Source organism: Chelonia mydas, chromosome 19 (genome assembly GCF_015237465.2).
Source record: "Chelonia mydas isolate rCheMyd1 chromosome 19, rCheMyd1.pri.v2, whole genome shotgun sequence".
Lineage (NCBI taxonomy): Eukaryota > Metazoa > Chordata > Testudines > Cheloniidae > Chelonia > Chelonia mydas.
The window spans coordinates 12,552,790-12,574,651 of NC_051259.2; the positions used below are offsets into that span (position 1 = coordinate 12,552,790).

General features: G+C 44.2%; 1 protein-coding gene across 12 annotated transcripts in view; it reads right to left on the reverse strand.

The window, feature by feature from the left end:
* Nucleotides 1-2,893: 2,893 nt before the first annotated feature.
* Nucleotides 2,894-21,862, reverse strand: part of LOC102930949 (lethal(3)malignant brain tumor-like protein 4) — an 84,267-nt gene continuing 65,298 nt past the window's right edge. For 11 of the 12 annotated variants that reach the window (XM_037881818.2, XM_043532246.1, XM_043532250.1 and 8 more), the window contains 3 exons: nt 20,625-20,791; nt 12,373-12,435; nt 2,894-7,803 (listed from right to left, as the gene is read on the reverse strand). In XM_037881818.2, the coding sequence (XP_037737746.2) occupies nt 7,675-7,803; nt 12,373-12,435; nt 20,625-20,791 (359 nt within the window). In that variant the 3' untranslated portion in view covers nt 2,894-7,674. The remainder of the gene's footprint in view (nt 7,804-12,372; nt 12,436-20,624; nt 20,792-21,862) is intronic. The other variant, XM_043532247.1, reaches the window with a different exon arrangement.

Genomic DNA, 21,862 nt, shown 5'->3' on the forward strand with positions numbered 1-21,862 from the left:
TAACTTCATAAATGATCTGGAGGATGGTGTGGATTGCACCCTCAGCAAGTTTGCAGATGACACTAAACTGGGAGGAGAGGTAGATACGCTGGAGGGTAGGGATAGGATACAGAGGGCCCTAGACAAATTAGAGGATTGGGCCAAAAGAAATCTGATGAGGTTCAACAAGGACAAGTGCAGAGTCTTGCACTTAGGACAGAAGAATCCAATGCACCGCTACAGACTAGGGACCGAATGGCTCGGCAGCAGTTCTGCAGAAAAGGACCTAGGGGTGACAGTGGACGAGAAGCTGGATATGTGTCAACAGTGTGCCCTTGTTGCCAAGAAGGCCAATGGCATTTTGGGATGTATAAGTAGGGGAATTGCCAGCAGACTGAGGAACGTGATCGTTCCCCTCTATTTGACATTGGTGAAGCCTCATCTGGAGTACTGTGTCCAGTTTTGGGCCCCACACTACAAGAAGGATGTGGAAAAATTGGAAAAAGTCCAGTGGAGGGCAACAAAAATGATTAGGGGAATGGAACACATGCCTTATGAGGAGAGGCTGAGGGAACTGGGATTGTTTAGTCTGTGGAAAAGAAGAATGAGGGGGGATTTGATAGCTGCTTTCAACTACCTGAAAGGGGGTTCCAAAGAGGATGGCTCTAGACTGTTCTCAGTGGTAGCGGATGACAGAACGAGGAGTAATGGTCTCAAGTTGCAATGGGGGAGATTTAGGTTGGATATTACGAAAAACTTTTTCACTAGGAGGGTGGTGAAGCACTGGAATGCGTTACCTAGGGAGGTGGTGGAATCTCCTTCCTTAGATGTTTTTAAGGTCAGGCTTGACAAAGCCCTGGCTGGGATGATTTAGTTGGGGATTGGTCCTGCTTTGAGCAGGGGGTTGGACTAGATGACCTCCTGAGGTCCCTTCCAACCCTGATATTCTATGATTCTATGACTTTATCTCCAGACACCTGGAGATACAGGCTAGTGGGTAGTAATCTGCATACTATTTTCTCTCAGAACCAGCCGTATCCCTCCTTTCATGCAATCTGCTATTTCACAGCAGGGTCAGCTCAGGGCAGCCAAAGCTAAGCATAAATGCTGCACTGCTTGGCAGAAGTCTGGGGACAGGCAGAGTGTCTACATTTTTTTAGTCAGAGACAGAAGGTCTGACTATCACGTAACTAGCTGTGATCTGTAAAGCAGTGAGGAAGTGTGGTGCTGGACATGAAGTCAAAAGAGCAATAATATTATCAACAAAAGGATAGCTAGATGACATTGCATAGGGCCATATCACCCACACTGCTGTTTTATCTTCAGCTTAAAACAAGGGGACTCCTCAAGCACTGGGGTGTGATTCAAACACTGCCAGAGAGGCATACAGAATCCTTACTGTAAGAAAGAATCAGGCCTAGATTGATTAGCAATCAACCAATCCAACACAAGCTTGTTAAAATCCAACGCAAAGCTTGTTTCATTTAGCAGGCACAAAATAAGCTATGTGCACACATTTGTATAAGAAGAGATATTCAGAATTTGAATGGGACAAAATGATTCTACGATTCTATGATTTCATGTGCGCTTGAACAGAACAGTCTGCATTTGGGTGAATGGGTGTAAAGCTTGTCTACAGCACCGGAGGCAAAGGTTTCTCAAAGATTTGGATGAAGGTGTTTGATGGAATGAGATACATTAAGGCTATAGCACAACATATTGATATTGAGCTCACTGTGCTGACAAAAATACATGCAGTATGTAAAATTCCAAGCGCATAAAGATACAAGAGCACTGAGAAATAAAGCAAAAGCTCAATTTGACCGGGGGCAAAATGAGATGTTACTGAGCAGACACTGACTAACTTATCTAGATGCTGTAATAAAAAAAACAAGTCAAGGGTTAGTGCAGATCAAAATATCTGAAAAAAATCATTGAATGTGAATACTACGACTCCTTACCCCGACAGGAACAGTTCTGGAAGTTATGTCTAGACTTCAAAATGCCAGTGTTTTTAGTTTTGGGTGCACATCAAGGGTTTTGGCAGGTCCAGCTTCAGCTGAGATAGTCAAAAGTCTGCACCTTCAACTCCCCCCCTTTTGGTAGGTATAAGTTTAAATGACTTCCCCTTGGGATTGTCTCAGCCCCTGAGCTACATCAAAGCATCATCTACAAGAATTGACTATGCGGATGGGTGGAACTAATTGTTAATCTGCTAATTTGGGATGAAAGTGAACACCGCCACGCTGCATAATGTTTGCAACATACCAAAAGAAGAGAACTTTAAAGTCAACATGAACGAATGCCAGGCTGGGCTGACGGAAATCAGTTATGTGAGACATAATAAGTGACAAGAGTCCAGCCGGACCCCAAGGAAGCAGAAACAACTGTACAAATAGAAAGACCCTCAAATGAAGAGGCCTTACACAGATTTATGCGGATGTTAACATGTCATCTCTAATTTGTTACGAATTAGGTACTTCAATCACAGCACTTCTTGAGGATAGTACAAAATGGCATTGGGATGAGTGGAAAGAAAAGAAACTTTAGGGGTTACAGAAGTTGTCACAAGAACAGAAATCCCGAAATGTTCTGAGATTATGAGCCTAAAATCTCAGTTGATACAAGTTCCCATTTGTATGGGAACTGTCCTGTTTGACGATCGCCTGGAGCACTAACACACAACAGAACTACACTCATTTTGGAAGCAAAAATACTGGAACTTGTCTTTGGCTGTAAGCAGTTTCATGGGTATGATTGTGGACACAAAAAATTCCTCAAGTCAGCTGATTCTTTGTCACCCTCACCCAGTTCATATGATTATAGGCATGAAATAAAGCCCACTTCCTTACCAACACCCATGTGTGTCAGATCCTTATTACAGTAAACTCAGGAAGAATCAGTCACACTGAAACAAATATTATATTAATTTTATTCACAATTCCAGAAGAAAGCATCAGTGGTAGTTCAATGTCAAACATGGGGCAGCTAGCATAAAGGTTCAAGTATTAAACAGCAAACAAGTTTCAAACGCTGAAATGAAAACCTCACTGTGAATTTCCCCGTTTTGCTCATATTTCCAGTTCAGGTCATAGAAGTTTGAAAATATACTAGCTCATCACATGATGGAGAGAATGTCAAAAAAATTAAAGCTTTCTGTGGTACCATTCCCTTAACAGGGCATAAAAGTAGCAGACAGGAAATCTTCTGCAGCTGAACTGGTTTATCCCCGGGATGAATTCTTTCTCTTTGGTTGTATGATTTTGCTATCAGTGGTGCCGACTGCTTCTGTCCAACTCTAATGCGATTAATTAATTACACAGAGCAGAAATTTGCTACCATCAGTTTACAAGGACGTTCATTTGTGATGAGACAGAAATTTGAAAACAAGACTCCCTGCTGAGAGGGATCAAAAGAAAAGATCTGAACATTTTGGATTTCTAAAAAGGGGATGGGAATGCAACATACTGTACAAATATAACAAAAATCATTTAGAACTTCTGCTTTCCAATTGCCTTGCTGATCCATGTGTAATAATTGTCATGCTTTGTATTGCTGTGTTGATGAAGTCATAGATTTATCTTTGATTGTTTTTTTAAATGGCTGTTGTCTTAAAACTGAAATTCAGTCCGGCTGACAGCTGTTTTTTTTGCTTATGTTTAGTGGTCCGATCATGAAAACCCCCAAACCAAGTGACAAGAGCCAAAAAAATTTTCTTTCTACTTCAAAGGAAATTAAAGAGCAGGTTTCAAACTAACAAACAAATATAATTCAAACATGTGCTTTCAGACCTCTTGCTTAAAGACAAATTGACTAGTATTTACAAAAGTGGCAGCCTTTATTTCTAAGATATGTCTGCATTGCAGCTGGAAGTGTGCTTCCCAGCTTGGGTAGACAGACATGCACTAACTTCACTTGAGCTAGGTGCTAAAAACAGCAGTGTAGCTGGGGTCTAACCACGCAAGTTTGTACCCTGGGGTCTGGGTGGGTTTGTATTTAGGGGGCCTACTCCAAGCTGCTGCTTGTACTACCCCAGCTACGCTGCTATTTGAAGCATGATAGGTTGAGCAGAGCTAGTGCATGTCCATCTACCTGAGCTGGGAAGCACGCTGAAGTAAAACTTCAGGTGTTTTACTTTTTTAGCTTTCCAATGAAAATTATTGGAAATGGGATCTTGAATAGTTATTGTAAAGTTGTTTGTTTTTATTAAAAATAGATATACATGTGGAAGGAATAGAGCTAATAATAGATGCACGTTCTTGCTTATTCTGTGAAGAAAGTGACCAGATTAGAAAAATAAGCACAAGAAGCATATTCCCCCTCCTTCTATCCCTAAACGGTTCCCTTCCTTCTTCCTGGCTGGAAGCTACCGCTATTGTTCTTCTTGAATAAACTCCAGGCAAGTACAAATTCTCTTCTTTGATGCAGCTGGCTAGAAAGCCCCTAAATTAAAGATCTCACTTCTCTCTGAATAATCCCAGTGATTGCAACCCTCATGGCTTGTTTCACTGATGTTCATTTTCTTTTTTTCTCTTTTTTGCCAGGAGCCAATCTGCTGTTCCCACTGAGGGTCCCAATTTAGGGAAGGAAGGAAAACAGGAAACTCAGTAGGACCTGCTTATTGGGAACAGAGACATAGTGAAACGCTGCACTCACACAGCACAATTCATCAGACAATGTCAAAGCACTTTACATAGATGGGTAAGTTGTATCCTGGTTTTACAGATCCTGGGGAGGCACAGTGATGAAGTGACTCACTGAAGATCACACAAGCAAGTCAGTGGAATAACCAGGACCTGAACCCAGGAGCCATGCCTCCCACGCCCCTGCTCTAACCACTAAGTAATGGTGCCTCAATTAGAATGTGAAGTGTGTCAGTGCATGAGATGTGCTACTTGTGATTCCAATTATAGGGACCCTTTGCTTAGGGTGAAGTTTACCATAAAATGAAAAGCTTCACCATAAAAAGGAGCCCACTGTATTCTAAGTCACCCCACAGCATTTCTTTATATAGTACCAGTACGCTCAGACTATGATAATGAAATTGCACTCTTTGGTGATTATCCCCTGTTATCACACTGGAAATGTACTTATTTTATAAAGTGCATATCTGACCCAGCACCACAAAGCTGCCTTAAATTACTAAACTCTACTGCAGTGGTGTATGCAGTGCACCATCTGTTATTTAATATTTCAGATTAATCATAGAGACTCCCTCCCACCACTCACTTACAGTAGCTCTTCGGTGTGGAAGGCTTAAACTCCTTAACTCCTTGTACAAAAATAGAAAGCTGGGAGACATATTGCTCCACAAATTAATCCTACACTAAACAGATTCAGCAGCCTGGATTCTGCTCTATTTACAATTTTAAAGGACTTTTTACTTGACGAAGGTTACAGAGACCTTGCTATCAGAAGCTGAAAAGTAAAGTTGGAACCTGGATGTAGTGGCTGGAAGACCAACAGTCGCCCTTATGTTTGTGTCACACAGTTGCGTTCAAAGCATTTAAATAGAGGTTGGTAGTTAATAACTGTTGCGGTAGGTGTGGGACTACGACAAAGGCAGCTACACTGGTGATGTAGACTCCAAGTACAATAGCTGGGGGGGTTTGGCGGTGTCTGAGCGCGGTTCATATCTTCCCACCATGCAAACCCCTGGGAAACTCATCCAGCATTGGTCCTGACTGAGGGCAAGCATGAGCCAAGTCACGTAACATTAGCACTGCTACAGCATTCAGAAGTGCTAACTCTCTAACATACACCAAGGCTTGAGAGGTGGGATTCTATGAGGACAGATACTGTCCAAGCTCCTGAGGATCCCTCTGAACACCCCCTTCTCCCACATGCACACAAAATCCCCAAGCGGATTTCTGATATGCAACTACCCAGTGAACAGGTTGGCCAGGGATGAAGCCATGATGGTCCAAGGCATGGGAGGTCGCAGAACAGAACTCTTGGGGATGGAAAAAGTGATCACTTCCCCCAGGTTTTGCTATATTGAAAGGAGTTTTCAGTGTATTAACAATTGTGTGTAATTGTCACATATTAGGCACCACACAAGGGGCCTTCTGCCTCTAAAAATGACACTGTGTCTTTTGGAAGAGCAGGAAATATTGCCAGTACTTTATTGGTACCAAAGTGTATGGATTGTTATGTATTGCACAGGGACATAACGACACACTTTGTCCCCCCCCCCGATACAATTACTACCTGTCTCGTTCTGGACAAGCTAGTTCCCTTACTTGAACCTCTGCCTTCCCCAAATAGGCTCAGAAAGCCTGGGACTGTCTGGTGCCATTGGCAAGTTGGGGGTAGGGAATTTTAAGCGGAGGTGGCTGCCTCACTCTGTTCCTATTCTCTCTTGGCAGAAGCCTCATCTCAGTCCTGCATGCAAAAGGCACTTTTCCCTTTCCATTCAAATCCTCAGCCTCATCCAAGGAGCCTTCTCTGCCAATTCTGCCTGCAGCGATGCTGGAATGCTCCAAGGAACTCTGATATGACATTGCCATGACAAGCTTTAGTCATTCAACACAGTGCCTGCTGTTAAAAACTAAAGCAAATGTTTTTAGGAGGTCCTGTTCACAATGGGAGGAGAAACATGCTAGCTACAACTGGGTTTAAACAGGACTGTTTAAACATGGTGCTGCTCTTAAGGTGGTGAGGGTCTTAGTGAGACCACCAAATTCATGAATGCCCTTTATCTCAGTAAGATCTCCATGGTATAGAGATGACAATAGTCCAAACTATCCCTTGTGGGCATGCATGAGCTAGGATCATTTTTCTAAATACCTTTAGTGTGGTCCACTCCTTCAGTAGATATCTCTGCCCAACCACTGCCTGTCTTAAAACAAAACTTCCAATCACTGGCCTATCTTAGAGCTGTCTCCAGTTGCCTTTATCAAACCTGGTGGAATGAAATCTTTTAAATTCTGCATTCAGAAAAACTGGAGCATGTCATACGAACCTTGTGGTCTGAATTGGAATTGCTACTTTCTTGCCAAAAATAACGTAAACCATCCCTGTGACGGAGCCGTTTTGACCCCCAATGTTGCGGTTCTGTTGGTCTGCAGGCATCTCATTAGCTGAGAGTATTTGACAGCCAAGAGCAAGATGATGAACTGTGGGATTTTAAAACCAGTCTGGAAAAGGTCAGCAGTTGATTCCTAGTGGTGAGGAATTCAAGTGCATTGCTTTGAAGTGCAACCCGTCCCCCTTTGTTCTCCTACTGCCCCCCTCAAGTTTTAAACATACAGAATATATTGTACACGCTGGTGATAATTCAGACTCTTTCAGGCACTATCATTAGACAGAACAGTCATTTTGCTCATAGGGTTTTGCTTGAGATAGCAGCTCCTCAAATAATATCACCCTGGATTCCCCTTATAACGGGAGGTTTCTTCTAGATCTTAAAAAGAGATCAATATACCGAAACCAATTTCAATTAGAAAATATAATCATCTCCTCTTCCTGGAAGTGACACCACCCCTATCCCAGGCTGGGGCAGGATTTTTACATCTTCAATATCCTTTCAACGGGTTTCACATTAAGTCAGTCTGAAACGTGATCAGGCCCCTGCTTACAAGTGTTCCAGTCAGTCTATTCAGCACTGTGTAAAGCAGGCACTAGGCGCTCGGTTGCTGATGCGGTCCCCCTGTCCCTCTTTGTTCCCTCTCGGCCTGCATCAGAGGGATCTTCTCAGTCTTCTTCTGCAGATTTGAACATGAGGATGGCATTGTAGATTTTCAGTGCAGGACCCAGCTTAATACTCAGTATCTTAACTATGTCCGCCTGGTTCAGGAGGAGGAAGGCTTCACCGTCTATCTGCTTTAGGACAGAGAAACAGTACGAAATGAAGTTTACTGCCAGGAAACTTCCATGATTCCCTCCCCAGCTCCCGGCTTTCAATTAAATAAACATAATGTATTAGGTGCTGATGAAAGAAAGCAGTGTGACAAGCCTTGAGCTCCTGTATTTATCCACAGATAGGCATGCACAAGCTAAGCTTCCCGCACATGCTGGCCTTTTCAACATGACTCAATCCTAATGTAGACGGACCATCTCTGGAAGTGAAAGTACCTATGCTGAGACTACTGATAAGGGTGCAGTTAGTGGCTGTTATGATGGCTGGTTATGTCCATTAGAAACTATATTGTGGCCTAAGGATTACTTCTATTTTAAAATTCAGATGCAATCAAGGATCCTACAAACTATTCAGAAAGTAAAATCATACACCTGACTCTCCAAAAAATCATGAAAAATCATGGAAAGCAAATCTCCAGTAGGATGTTATTCAGAAACCACACCAATCATGGGCTGGAGTAATACAACACTTTGCTACTTTATACAGAGCTTCTTGAAGTCCCATTAAAACTATTCAGGGCAAAACTTAAAGGTGAAGGATCTTTGACCTGCAGATCTGCATGAATGCTTTGGTCACAGATGCTGAAATCTCATAGCTGAGAAACAGTTTCCTGTGATTTAAAAGTTTGATTATTTTCAGAACTACAATTCTGCTCATAAATATGGAGTCTCCACGTAAGCAGAAAACTTACAGATTCATGAGAAATCAGTTTCAAAGGCGTAAAATGAGATTGCTTAGTTTAGGAAGGAGAAATGAGAGAGGTATATAAAACAATGCATGGTACGGTGAAGATAAAGCGTCTGCTCCTATTTACCCGCCTTCATAATACAAGTGCAAGGGAACATCCAATTAAATTGAAAGGAAGCACATTTAAAACTGATTAAGGTAACCCTCTTCCTACGTTTTTACAAAATAGATATTTAAGCTGCGGAGCTCACTGCCGCCAGGTATCACTGAGTCCCAGACCTTAGCAATTTTTTTTTTAAAAGGGAGTAGACATTTACATGGATTAACAAGAACATCCACAGGTACCCTAGAGAGGATAAAGTTATAGGCAAGTTTGACAAGGTGTCCTGAGTCAGGAGCTAACAACATCCTGTCACTCTGATACCCACTGGTATTATATTATTTGGTATTAATTGGGACCTAATTGGACAAGTAGTTGACTGAGGGTGTCAATTAACTGAGTAGAGCTACAGCTGAAGGGCTAATTGAAAGGGCAGCAGCCCTAGCAGGTGGGACTATATACATTGACCGGAAGGAAGTGTGAGAGAGGAGGGAGTCTGAAGGAAGGCAGGACTGGCTGCAGGGAAGCTGGCTATGGAATGTAAATACATGTAAATAAAACAGTACAGGCTGTAGCCTGTTGAAAGAACATAATAAAGCACGGCGGTGAAGGAAACCTGGAGTGGTTGTGGTCTGTAATTAAGGCCTGAAAGGACTCTCTGGGGGACCACCCCGTGATAGCAAACTACTCCATCAATGTCCATTACAGGGATCTGCAGCATCTGGCATGGGCCAATGTCACAAATAGGGTCCTGGACTAAGCATGGCACGTTTCTGATCCAGGATGACAATTCTTACATTCCTAGGATTTTTTCTAACTGGAAATCTATTGGATTTTAACAATTGGCTGAGTAGCATGGGTCTGTCTAATTACACTGGACAGTCAGGTGGGCAAGGCAAAGAAATGGGAGCCAGATCTTATTTCTGTTCCCCCATTCATAAAAACACTGCGCAATCTTGTGCAAGTCACTTAACCTCTCTGTGCCTCAGTATCTGCAACTGTAACATGGGAATGCCAGCAATGCTCCCTAACTCATAGCGGGTCACACAACTTAATTCATGAATGTTTGTAAGGTGCTCAGGACTGCTGTGATGAGCACATTAGAAATGCCTAGAAATAAACAGAGAACTGCTTAAATAAAACCAAATGGATCTAAAAAAAAAAGCATGCCGCAAAGCAGTCGTATATTTCAGCAAGATATTTGGAGGCTGATACAATTATTACGGCTTCACATTGATCCTGTTACTTTATAAGTCATTTTATTTTAAAGAGACCCAGTCCTGAATTAGTCCCAGACGCAAATGTAATATCAATGCCTATGGTATACTATGTGTCACTTTGTTCCAGCCTGCTTGGCCTCTTTCTAAAATTCTTTGCACAATTAGTTCTCTTTAGTGCTAAGGTAACTCAATAAGAAAATAAAGCATCAACTTCCTCTCCTCCCCAAAGCCTGCGCTGGATTCATTTACCTAAACAGAATGCAGTTACAGGCCTGATTACATCTAATGGACTATTCTAGTGGAGTTCAGAGGTTCTGCCACTCACACCTTAATTCTTGCCAGATGCTGGCTAAAGCTCAGCCCATTATTAAAAGGGTTTTAATTTCGACCTGACAATTTAGTTGTTATACAAGTCTGAAAATACATGAACCCCTTCATGCCAAGGGTAGGGACTGGTGCTGAGCAGGGCTCTGGACTGCTGGAGGCAAGAGGTGAAATAGGAAGTAGCTATGCTGGAAATGAAATTAACTCTAATTACAAGATATAAAAAGTTTGAATGGTGGATTTATTAGTAGATTTACCAGTAGAATCTCATTTATCCAAATCTCTATTTTCTGAATACTTTGTCAGGAATCGGGTTATCTCCCTGTGCTTGGTTACACTAAAAAGTCCCCTATTTATGTGGATAAATTCCATGTTCCCCCCATATTTAGTTAAACAGTGTTCCACTGTAATATTACCTTTTGTACGGTACTTTTTGAAAGCCTCAAACTGTTTTACAGAATGAAAATATGTACCAATATACATAACTATGAGCATGACTTCCATTTGCCTGCCACTGAAATGCAGCCATCTCAGGGGTGCAATCATTTATGTATATCTGGATTTATCAAAAGTATGCCCATTACAATGAGCACTATGTACTATTATTTATTCGGAACCCAAGAACATGCTAAGTGCCTCGCAGAACATAGAGAAGATAAAGTCCCTATCCTCAAGAACTTACAATTGAAATAGACAACACACTGATGGTGCAAAAAGGAGGCACGAATAAGCAAGCTGATCAAAGGAGTGTTAAGTACACCTTGAGTTGCACCTGGAAATGTAATCGGAAGCCAGTAGAGTCCAGAGAGCAAAGGTATGATTCATTAGAGAAAGTTTCCTAAGTAAGAAGACAGCCAGGTTCTGCAGTAGCTGAAGTTTTTGAGTGGTGTTAAAAGGCCAGGCAGAGTGCAGTTCAGAGTAATCCAACTTGGGATGTGACAAAGGCAGGGAAAACTGTGGCAAGATTTGCATCCAAGAGGAAAGGCTACAACTTCCAAAACAGCTGCAGATTCAAAAAAAGTCTCACCCGTTGTTGCCGTCTAGGAATCCAGGAACAGACAGCAATCCCTAAGAGAATCCCCAGGTTGCCAACCTCACTAATAAAAGCAGACATACCTAAGGCTGCGTGTCTGTCATGGAGGTCACGGATGTCACAGATTCTGTGACTGTCCGTGACCTCCGTGACTTCTGCAATGGCTGGTACAGCTGGCTCAGGGTCTGCCTGAGCCGGGCAGCCCCTGGGTTAGCAGCAGCAGCAGTTTGGGTGTGGGAGGGGGCTCAGGACTGTGGCAGGGGGTTGGGGCAGCACTTATCTTGGGGAGGAGGGGGGCTCCCAGAAGCAGCCGGCATGTCCCTGCAGCTCCTAGGCGGAGGAGCCAGGGGGCTCTGTGCGCTGCCCCTGCCTGCAGGCACCATCCCTGCAGCTCCCACTGGCTGTGCTTCCTGGCCAATGGGAGCCGCAGAGATGGCACATGTGGTGGGGGCGGCATGCGGAGTCCCCCTGGCCTTCCCTCCCCTAGGAGCTGCAGGGACATGCTGGCTGCTTCCGAGGAGCTGCGCAGAGCCAGGTAGGGAGCCTGCCAGCCCTGCGAACCATCCACCACCAGCACAGGTCCCGGGCCACTGCCCCTCCCGCAGCACCAGCAGGTGTTCCAGGCCATGTCCCTCCTCCCTCCCCCTCAGTATCAGCAGGGGGGTCACGGACCCCCCGCAGCATCCGCTGCGCCCCTGGACCACCCCGGCCCAAGTCTTAGTTAGGGGTATATAGTACGAGTCATGGACAGGTCACGGGCTGTGAATTTTTGTTTATTGCCCGTGACCTGTCCATAACTTTTACTAAAAATATCCGTGACTAAAATGTAGCCTTAGGCATATCCCGTTACTTGAAGGAGCAGATGAGATCTTCATTGCAATGCAGTGCAGTGCACTATACTACATGATAGTCCAAGACAGGACCTGAAGAATAACCTATGCAAGTTTAAATTCACCCTCCAGTTTTAAAGTTTTACTCATGCTGGAATTTGGCTAGGATGCTGCAGCTCCCCAGAAATGCCACATTCTTTTTCATAAGCAGAAATCATAGCTTAGCTAGGCACTAGGCACCATGCACCATGACTCCAAATCAATAGAAAGGCAAGAGCACGTAGCTGGCATTAGAACCTCCAGTGCTACAGGACAACACTTAATCAAGCTTTACTTACCTCTTCCCTGAATACCGAAGCTTGTTCCTTACAGCCAGGTAAACGCTGGACAAAGCTAGCCACCTAAAATATATAGTGGAAATAATGCAGTTAACACGGAGAGATTAATAGGACACCCTCAACTTAAAAACCGTATTTCCATCTTAGTATCTTAGTATGTTCTACCTATTACAGTTACAAATGAAATCTGAAATGTCTATAGCTGAAAGTGATGATAGCAAAAGTCTCTTTTTCCATTTGTCTCCTCTGTGCATCTGATAGCACTGTGTGCATAGTCAATTCCACGGTCTCCCATGGAGAGTCCACCAGTTTCTCCCTTGCTGAAAAAGCCCTTACAAAACATTGACATTATTTTTAAGGATTTACAAATAATCAATCAACCAACCAGGAGGTATGATTAAGAGGGCGCTCTGTCAGAAAACAGAACTTTTGGAAATTAAGATAATTTAAATGAGTTGACAGTGTCCCTAAGAGGCAAGATTTAGACAACTAAATATGTATCACTTGCCCAAGGAAGGGAAACAACAGTTTACACACATGTGAAAAGAGGAAGCACTAGGGAGAGAAAGGAACTACCATTCAGTTATGGTGAAGCAAGGGAGTAGAACTACGACCAATGGGATAAAATGAGGAAAAGTTAATTTTGCGTTGAGTAGCAGGAAGAACTTTCTAATGGTGAAATGTGTTCGACTATTGAATAGTCTCCCCAGGGATGTGGTGAAAGCCCCATGAGTTAGGTTATTTAAAACTGGACTATACAGTGCACTATATGGGGGAAGAGAAAGAGAAGAAGAAATAGACTAGATGACTTTGTGTGTGTTGTTTCAGTCTCTAACTTCCATGGTTCATGGAAGATTTGTATATCACGGCATAATCTGTTCAAACATCTCTTACTAATTGGATGCTTCCTATAGGGAATGGCTCTATTTCATAAGGCATGTTCACTTGAGTTGGTATAAATGTGACATTTCTCCCACCAATGCAAATGGACAAGCAGTTAAAAGGGACACTGTCTAATACTATTTCCTCTCTCTTCTTTTTAACTCCTGATTGCCCAACCCCATCCTCTCCTAAAAAGCACAGATACAAAATGTCTTCTCCTACTGATTCTACTGTTTCTGAATTTAGCAAATATTAATTCTTCCTTCTCACTCCCATGAGACTATACAGAAACGAAGCAAACAGGGTTCCTTCTGTTTACAGAAAACTCCCATTGATTTCATTGGAACTGTAGGTGCCCAGCACCATTTAGGATCAGGCCCAGTGTTTAACTACTATTGCCGGGCCAGCAGGGAGAGCTCTGTTTCAGAAGATCCACACAAAAAAATGGTAACTTTATGCCACAAGGAAATTTGGGGTTTCTGAATGGTGAGATGTGAATCCAGCAGCCTAGGTTGTTTGCAGAGGTAATTTCTCCTTGGTTTCCCCTATGGAAAATTCCTATAGAATTTAAACAAAAATTAAGACCTTTCTATAGGTTTCTGAATTGTGCTACAGAATTTAATAGAAAAATCTATACTACATGTTCTAGTACACGCAACAGGGTGGTCTGTTTCCTTTAAAGGGCAGTGGGGCCCAGAGCTAGCCAACCCTATTCCATGATATGGGCCCTTTAGGAAAACAGATGTTTAAGGGGCTAGCAGAAAAACTGGGAAAGGGAGCGAGGGTTAATCAAGTGGCTACCCCTGAACACAATAAAAGTCAGCTATAAGGTGACTTTCAGGGGGCAGAGAAGAACTGCAAGGGAGCAGCTCCCTGGAACGGGAACCAGATCCTGGATACTGGTGGGATAGGGAAGCCTGCCTGAATCACTGCACAGGCCAAGGGGGAGGGCTGTAGAGTCCTGAACGAAGGGGAAGGACTTGTGAATCCAGGCACCAGAGCAGGAGGAGAACTGTGGAAACGACTCTGCAGAGAGGCTGCAGTCGGATGGAATTGCGGGGGGATGGAGCTGGAACAAATTGAATGGGAAGGCACCAGGAGAAAGACTGGGCCAAAGAGGAATGTACAGTATACTATAAAACAACAATTTAGACCCTAAGAGAGGGAATGTTACTTTATACTCTGGGCTGTGAAGCGTTATTTGGGAGAACCAGGAGGGAACTGAGGGCAGGGTGTCTGCAGAGCGACACCATGCCATGAAAGGGCATGCTGTGAGTCCTGCTAGATTAGAATACAGTAATAGGAGGTTCAAAGGCTCTCATTGTCTAAGATCCTATGCCTGATTATGCATTCCCACTCCATCCACATATGGAGGGGGGTCCTCCTCACATAGCTCTCCACCTCCATGAGGAAGAAGGGCTCAGGTGCTTCATGCCAACAGCCTCCCCACTCCTCTGGCCCAGCAGAGGGTACTCTGAACTGTTGGGGGCTGCCTGGGAATAGAATCAGGGAAGGCCAAGGGAAGCAATGATGCATGGCCAAGAATGAGACTGGGGGAAGTTACAGTGCCAGGGACCCAGTGGGGGCTGTTAGCCACCAGAGTTGGTTCGGAGATACAGGACTTGTGCATGGATACCTCTGGCCTCCTGCAGATCTCCAGGGATCATCAGATTTGTGGGTGGGCTCTAGGGCTTTTCCTGTGGGATGGTAAACCCCAACCTGCCCTTCCCACAGGGAAAGCCACAAAGCCCCCCACATGCTCTGAGGTGATCTCTGCGAGGACATGAGAGATGCCCATGGGAAAAGTCCCCACCTGTGGCTCTGCATGCTGGGGAAAGAAACAGGAGATCTGATCCATAGGTTTTAGAGCAATTTCTAGAGAACATCCTGTGACGCTCTGTACCTTGGGGGAACACCCTGCACCCCCATGTTCACCCTTATAAAATGATTGTGTGGTATCCAATGCAAAGTTTGTCATGTCGGGTGTCTTTGGAAGGCTCATGATGCACTGAGCATTGTTGTTATAGTAATGTTACAGGTTGTAATTTTACGTATATAGTTATGAGGCTGAAAATGTCCCCTCATGGTATAAAACAAGCCCAGGCAAAACTCTCCAGGAAGAGAGGGGCAGTTCGTACCTCATCAGGGCATGTATGGGACAAACCCAGCCCAGCCTCAAAGGAACAAAGGACACTGGCCTAGGCAGCAACAAAGGATCTGCTGGACTCTTGAGTGAGTCACCCCCCCTTCCCTTGGGGCTTGTCTACACTACCAAGTTTTGTTGACAAAACTTATGTCGACACCTATAAGTCGACAAAACAAAAATCGCCAAAGGGTGTTCACACTTGCTCCTTCTGTTGACAGATCATGTCCACATTGGGGACACCATCATTGACAGGGTGAGCAATGCACTACGGGTATGTATCCCACAGTGCGTGTTGTGGGAAGGCAGAGCTGGTCGCTGCGCATCTTGGGATTCTCTCCGAGTTCTCCCACAGCCCCGTCAGCTGCCGAGAGCAGCTTCGTGAGTAGCTCTGTGAGCTCTCGGTGCTGAGGAATGGCAAAGCAGCACAGCAGTCTGTCCCCCTCCCCCCGCAGCAGCAGTCTGCCTGCTGCTGTGTTCCTAGTGCAGGGCAGAACAGGAGCAGTCCAATGATTCGCTCTTTGTTTGTTCCCCAAACGGAGCAGCACACAGATACTTCCCGGGGCTTTGAAAGGGGAGGATGCATGCCTGCAGGGCAGCAGAGATCAAAACACTGAGCAGAGCAATCAGGGCAGGCATTGTGGGATACTGGCAGAAGCCAGTTCTGTCGACAAAACAATCCGCAGTGTCTACCCTGGCTCTTTGTCAATAAAGGGAGGGGAAAAGACAAAAGTCTCTTGTAGGGGTGGAAGTATTTTGTTGCGACAAAAGTCCCATTGTAGCGTGTACGTTCTTGCTGTTTTGTCATGAAAAGGCAGTTTTTGGTGACAAAACTTGCCAGTGTAGACAAGCCCTTGGCCAGTTTGGGACTACAACAAGGTAATGTTCACCTGACTCTGAAGGGGGGTGGGTGGGGCAAAGCCAAGAGGGAATAAAGAACATGATAAAAGGGAGAGATGTTTGCCATGCTCTTCCTCTCTCTTCCATTTCCATCTACAGACATCACCACCAACCGACTGAAGTGCTGATCAAAGGGGAGAGCCTGGCTGAAGAGCTACCAGTCAGCCTGTGATGAGAAGCATCTAAGTTTGTAAGGGCACTGAAAGTGTTAAGATCAGCTTAGAACGCATTTTGCTTTTATTTCATTTGACCAAATCTGACTTGTGCTTTGACTTATAATCACTTAAAATCGATATTTGTAGTTAATAAATTTGTTTATTCTAACTGAAGCAGTATGTTTGCTTTGAAGTGTAACAGAGACTCCCCTTGGGATAACAAGCCTGGTGCATATCAGTTTCTTTGTTAAATTGACAAACTCATATAGGCTTGCAGTGTCCAGCAGGCATAACTGGACACTGCAAGATGGAGGTTCCTAGGGTTGTGTCTGGGACGGGAGATATTAGCTAGCATCATTCGGTTGCACAATCCAAGCAGCAGCTGGCCAAAAGTGCCCACTCACGTAGGTGGGAGCAGCTTACATGCCTGAGGCTGTGCGTGAACAGCCCAGGAGTGGGGGTTCTCACAGCAGAGCAAGGTAAGGCTGGCTCCCAGAGTCGAGAATTGGTGTGGCCTAGCAGATCAGCGGTCCAGATAACACCAGGGGAACATCACACATCCTCAATATCATGAAATTCTATAGGGCTTCTTCCATAAGGGTTGCAGTGAGGTCTTAGATTTGAGCTAGGATACTGAAGTCTCCATAATTCTGGCATCATTAACTACCCCTTTCCTCTGATGGATACTCCTTCTAGCATAGATCTCTATTATTATACCTAGTAACAATTTTGAAGGTAGTGGGATGCTGGAATCTAAGCCAGTATGGGGCCTCCCTGTAATAACATATCAAAGTAGGATTGACAAGGCCATGTGAAAATATGCAAATAGGAGCTAGTATTAACAAGAGCTTTATAATCCACATGCAGCTTGCACAAGGACAATCTCCCACAGCCTTCTGTATTAACATCTCACGCAGGATTAACTAATGAGCAATTCAAGCTCTGTCACATATTAATAGATCCCTGGGACTCGACCCTCCCAACCCTACCATCTAACTCCACTTTGAAAACATGACAGGAAGCTTTCAATAAATTACAAGCCCTCATTCAAATGACAGCTCTTTTTGACTGGTCAGTATTATTGACGGCAAGCCTCTACTTGGGTGTCTCAGATTACTGCTGGTCATTCATTTCAGCTGCTCTCAAACCTTAGAGATTAAAATAAATTATTTTTCTTTAATGTGGGTTTTGTAAATTAAACAGATCTTTAGTTTCAGACTAAAGGAGAATTTTCAGAGTTCAGAGGCACCTGGCACTAATCACTGACCAACGACTGCCTGGCAGGAAGATGTTACGAGTCCAGCTTTTAAGGACAAGCTCTAGTTCGTGTCCAGTAAAACCTAGGAAGTCCTGCTGTCTTTACCTTCTTCACAGGCCTTTGTACATCCTGGTTCTCCATGTGCTTCTTTCATGGACATCTCATTGACTCCATGGGAATTCTGCAAGATTGGATCCTTTTACTGATATTTAGGACAAAATCTGATATGCCCTGTTGTAACAACTGAGGCCTAGTAGGCCTATTTTAATTGTTAGCCTAACTGGTGGAAAGTGGGTAAATGTTCATGAAGTGCCACAATGATATGTTATATAAAACTGTTTAGGCAAAGCTGCGAGAAGGCGGCAGACAGACGGCCTTCATTTAAACAGAAAGGATCCGCTGACACCACTCCAAGGACTGTGTTAAGAGGAGCAGAAATCAATTAACCAAAATTTGAGTGTCAGAAATTAGGCTAATTGGTGGACACAATAATGAGAGGATGGATTATTCCACCCACTATTTTTTTGGAGCTGTTAAAGACTTTTTGGGGTGGGGGGAACCAAAAGCAAAACATTTTTTACTATCGGTGCCGTTGCAGCAGAAGGATTGTTGCCGGGACTCTAGACCTCGATACTTCAGTGGGGAGGCCTGTTCATCATTACTGCACCAGCGAGGATCCCAGCCTGATACATGTGACATCCTGACATATTTTCCCCTCCCTCATGTGCTCCCTTTCTGCCCGCCTCGCTCTCCCTCTAAGCTTTTCACCTGATCCTGAAATGAACTGTACTGCACCGAACCCACATGGTGAGATGAGCCAGCCCATCCAGCTCTGCTCAGCCTGAGAAGGGCCAGTGAAGGAGAGGGACCTGACCAGACCAGACCAACCAGACTTTGGTCCTGACTGGCATGCTGAGCCAGGGTCCAGAACAACAGCTGTTATGACCAACCTTCTAGCCCAAAGTATCTGTCTGTGACTGACCAGGCGCCCTGTATCCTGAGGTCAACAAAAGCTGCATTTCCCCCATCTTCACTATCCTCTCTCTTCTCTCCCTTCTGTGTCTGTCTGTTTTGTCTTAAGAAGGAAAGCAACTATCATTCCCAATTCAGAATTAAACAGCAGAACTAACTTTATTTCCTCACCAAGAAGGACTGTTTAACTGAATAAAAGACTAACCAATATTCACTATCTCCAAAAAGGACTTTGAGAGGTTTTGATTAAGTTTCTTTTGCATAAATAATCAATTTCTGATTCAGTGCTCTTTACCTCGTTTTGATTCTTTTCCTTTTGTGTGGTTCAATCAATAAATGTCTAACCTTTGGCATGAATTTTATAGTGTTTGCCAGAGTAAGAAGCAGGCTGAACACCATTTAAGATTGGACAGTGATTGGGTTATGTCAACACCTTTAACTCTTTGGGCCCATATATTCTATCAAAACGAATACAATAGCCCTTAGAAATTCTCTGGTGTTGCTATAATTGAACTCCTCCTCAAAATCCCTGGTGGTCACTGTCATAACATGTAGCAAAGACTGTAGCACAGACAAGCATAGTTTAGTGTATTCTGATGTTCAGTGCTCAGCATCTGTACTGCCCCTGCCTCACCAAGGACACATTTTTTGGCTTGTACCCCACTCTGCTCTTTTATGAAAGAAACCTCAACATTTTGTCCAAAAGAAAAATAACATTCCACTTGTTCTTTTTAAATCAGCAGTATCAGGTGTAACAATTCTTGCCCTCCCTGGTTTTGCTGGATGATCTACTGGAAAACTGAAGTAGAAGCTTTCTCAGCTCTGAAAAGCAGGACACAGGGATGGTGAATCTTCTACAGAGAGATTTTTCTCTTGAAAGTTGGTTGAGAATTGAATTCAAACAAGTTTTCACGAAACCAAAAGAGAGCCTGAGTTTTAAACAATCAGACTAAGTAACCCACCCTGTCATAACTGCTTAGGTTACAGTCTCTTGTGATGTCATAATTTCTCTAGTCTCCAGTCTTCTGACGAATCCTCCAGCATAAAGAGACAAGTTGAGATCTGATTTTCATAGTGTAAAAGGCAGGACGGAAAAAACACTTGTTTGAAAATCTATGAAGCCTCTCTATGGATCATAAAGAAGCTAAAAAGGTCACAAACTTTATTTTTTCTTTGCAAGACTTTTTCACCTCACAACCCACATTACCAGGGATTTCCTCCTGCATGAGCGGGCCAGCCATCACGCTCCAGGAGTCAAGTCTCTGACACTTCAAAGCTGGTGGTGCAATTCTAACCAATGCCCCAGGCATCCAAGCAAAGAGAGCTACTCAGCACACAGCAGCGACATGCTCTATCAGAGACCACCTAACTGCAGGGGACACATCTTATTTACAAGTACTGCATCTCGTAAGCTAGGTCTGCAAAAATGTATCTTTGACCGCACAACTACTGCCTCTCAGAAATCATGTCATACTGTGGCTGGTTTGGTTCTGCATGTGAGACAGGCAGGGAGAGGAAAGAAGAAGGAATCTAAGCATGCACAGCACAATTTTACGATTATCTGCAATGTAAAGTGAGTCAGCAGCAGAGTCAGGGGAGGAAAAGACCGGAGGAAGCCAGCGTCTACTGTCAGCATTTTGTTTCAGGCCTGAGAACGAAAAGGGTCAGGAATAAGTGGCTGGAAAAAGATCCATAATCAGGGAAACACCACATGGTTTGACAGTAGGGGGTTAATACAAAATTTTTTCAGGGACTCAAAGTAAAAACTTTTGGCTGAGCCACTTATTTCCCTGCATGAGCCATCACTGCAAAGTAAACAGATAAACCACTGCCTATATAGGGGAGGAAAAAAGATGTCTTCCTATCAGCACTAGAGAAAAAAGGAGTGACCCGAGATTCCATCAAGCAGAACAAGCAGAAAAGGCAGATGCACAGCACTCACCTCTTCCACGGTCCATTTGGCCACGCTCCTGGCAGTGAGGCCCGAAACCTCCGGCAGCAGCCTGCAGTGCTGCTCCCAGCAGAGATGGAGGCGGTGGGTCGGGCTGGAGGACAGGGAGGGCATGAAGACAGACTGATGGAGGGCCTGCTGCAGAGCAAATTCTGTGTCTGGAAACAGAAACAAGAGGAGTCAGAGTCAGTAGTCAGTCCTCAATTTGAAGCAATACCAAAAAAAAAAAAAAAAAAAAAAGTGTGTGGGTGGGTGGGTGGTAATACTTTGAAAGGGGAGAAAGGTGGGGCAGGAGCGCAGACTGCTATTCTATGGCACACTGCACTCTGAGCATGCCCCCACAGAGGGGAAGGAAAAAACCAAAAGCAAGGCTGCCAGGCTGGCGACGTGATCGTTAGCTGTTTCTAGGCAAAATGACGTCCTGCTGCTAACACAGACGATGTTTGCAGCGTTTTATTGACAAGGTGGAGGAGTTCTGGTAACAGCATCTTTGGCTGGAAATAAATGGCACAATTCCAGTTCACAGCCCGTAACCGGCTTGCTAACAGTGAGACGCATGCCAGATGATGGCCTGGACCAACTCCCTCCCCCACAAGAGACTCCAAAGCCAGTAATGCTTCAGACACCAATATTTCTCTCCATTTGTCAAACGAGAGTGAGGCTTAAAAAAAAAAAAAAAAAATCACTCTCCCACCTCTCCCCCAACCAAATGAGCTCACTTGATAAGTGCAGAGTCATGGTCCTAAAGGGATTTGTCTGGTTATACAATGGGAACTGACGCAAAGGATGGAACAACACAGAACATGTTCCTCTGGGTTATAATGGTTAATGTTTATTGTCCCCTCTCCTCCCCCCACCAATACAAAAGGGAAGCATTTCTAAACCTTGGAATACTTCATGTAAGATTATGGTCAAGGTTAATGGTGCCACCATGTGGCAACAAAGAATTATGCTTTGCTACTTTACTGGCAAAAAAATAAAAGCGTATAGCAAAGATACAGCTTCCTCCCTTGTCATCCCTCCATGGCCGCTGAAAAGTGCTGGGACGGCTCTTGTGATTAAAGTTCTGCAGACTTTATCCACAGAAGAGGTGCAGCTTGCCCCACATTGCCTGGCAATGTGCCTCACCCTTATTCTGGAGGGCCACCCATAGGGGTGAGAAGGAACTGCAGAGTCCATGGGCCATTTAGTTACAGTATTGGACTTTCTACTGAGATTACCAATTGGTG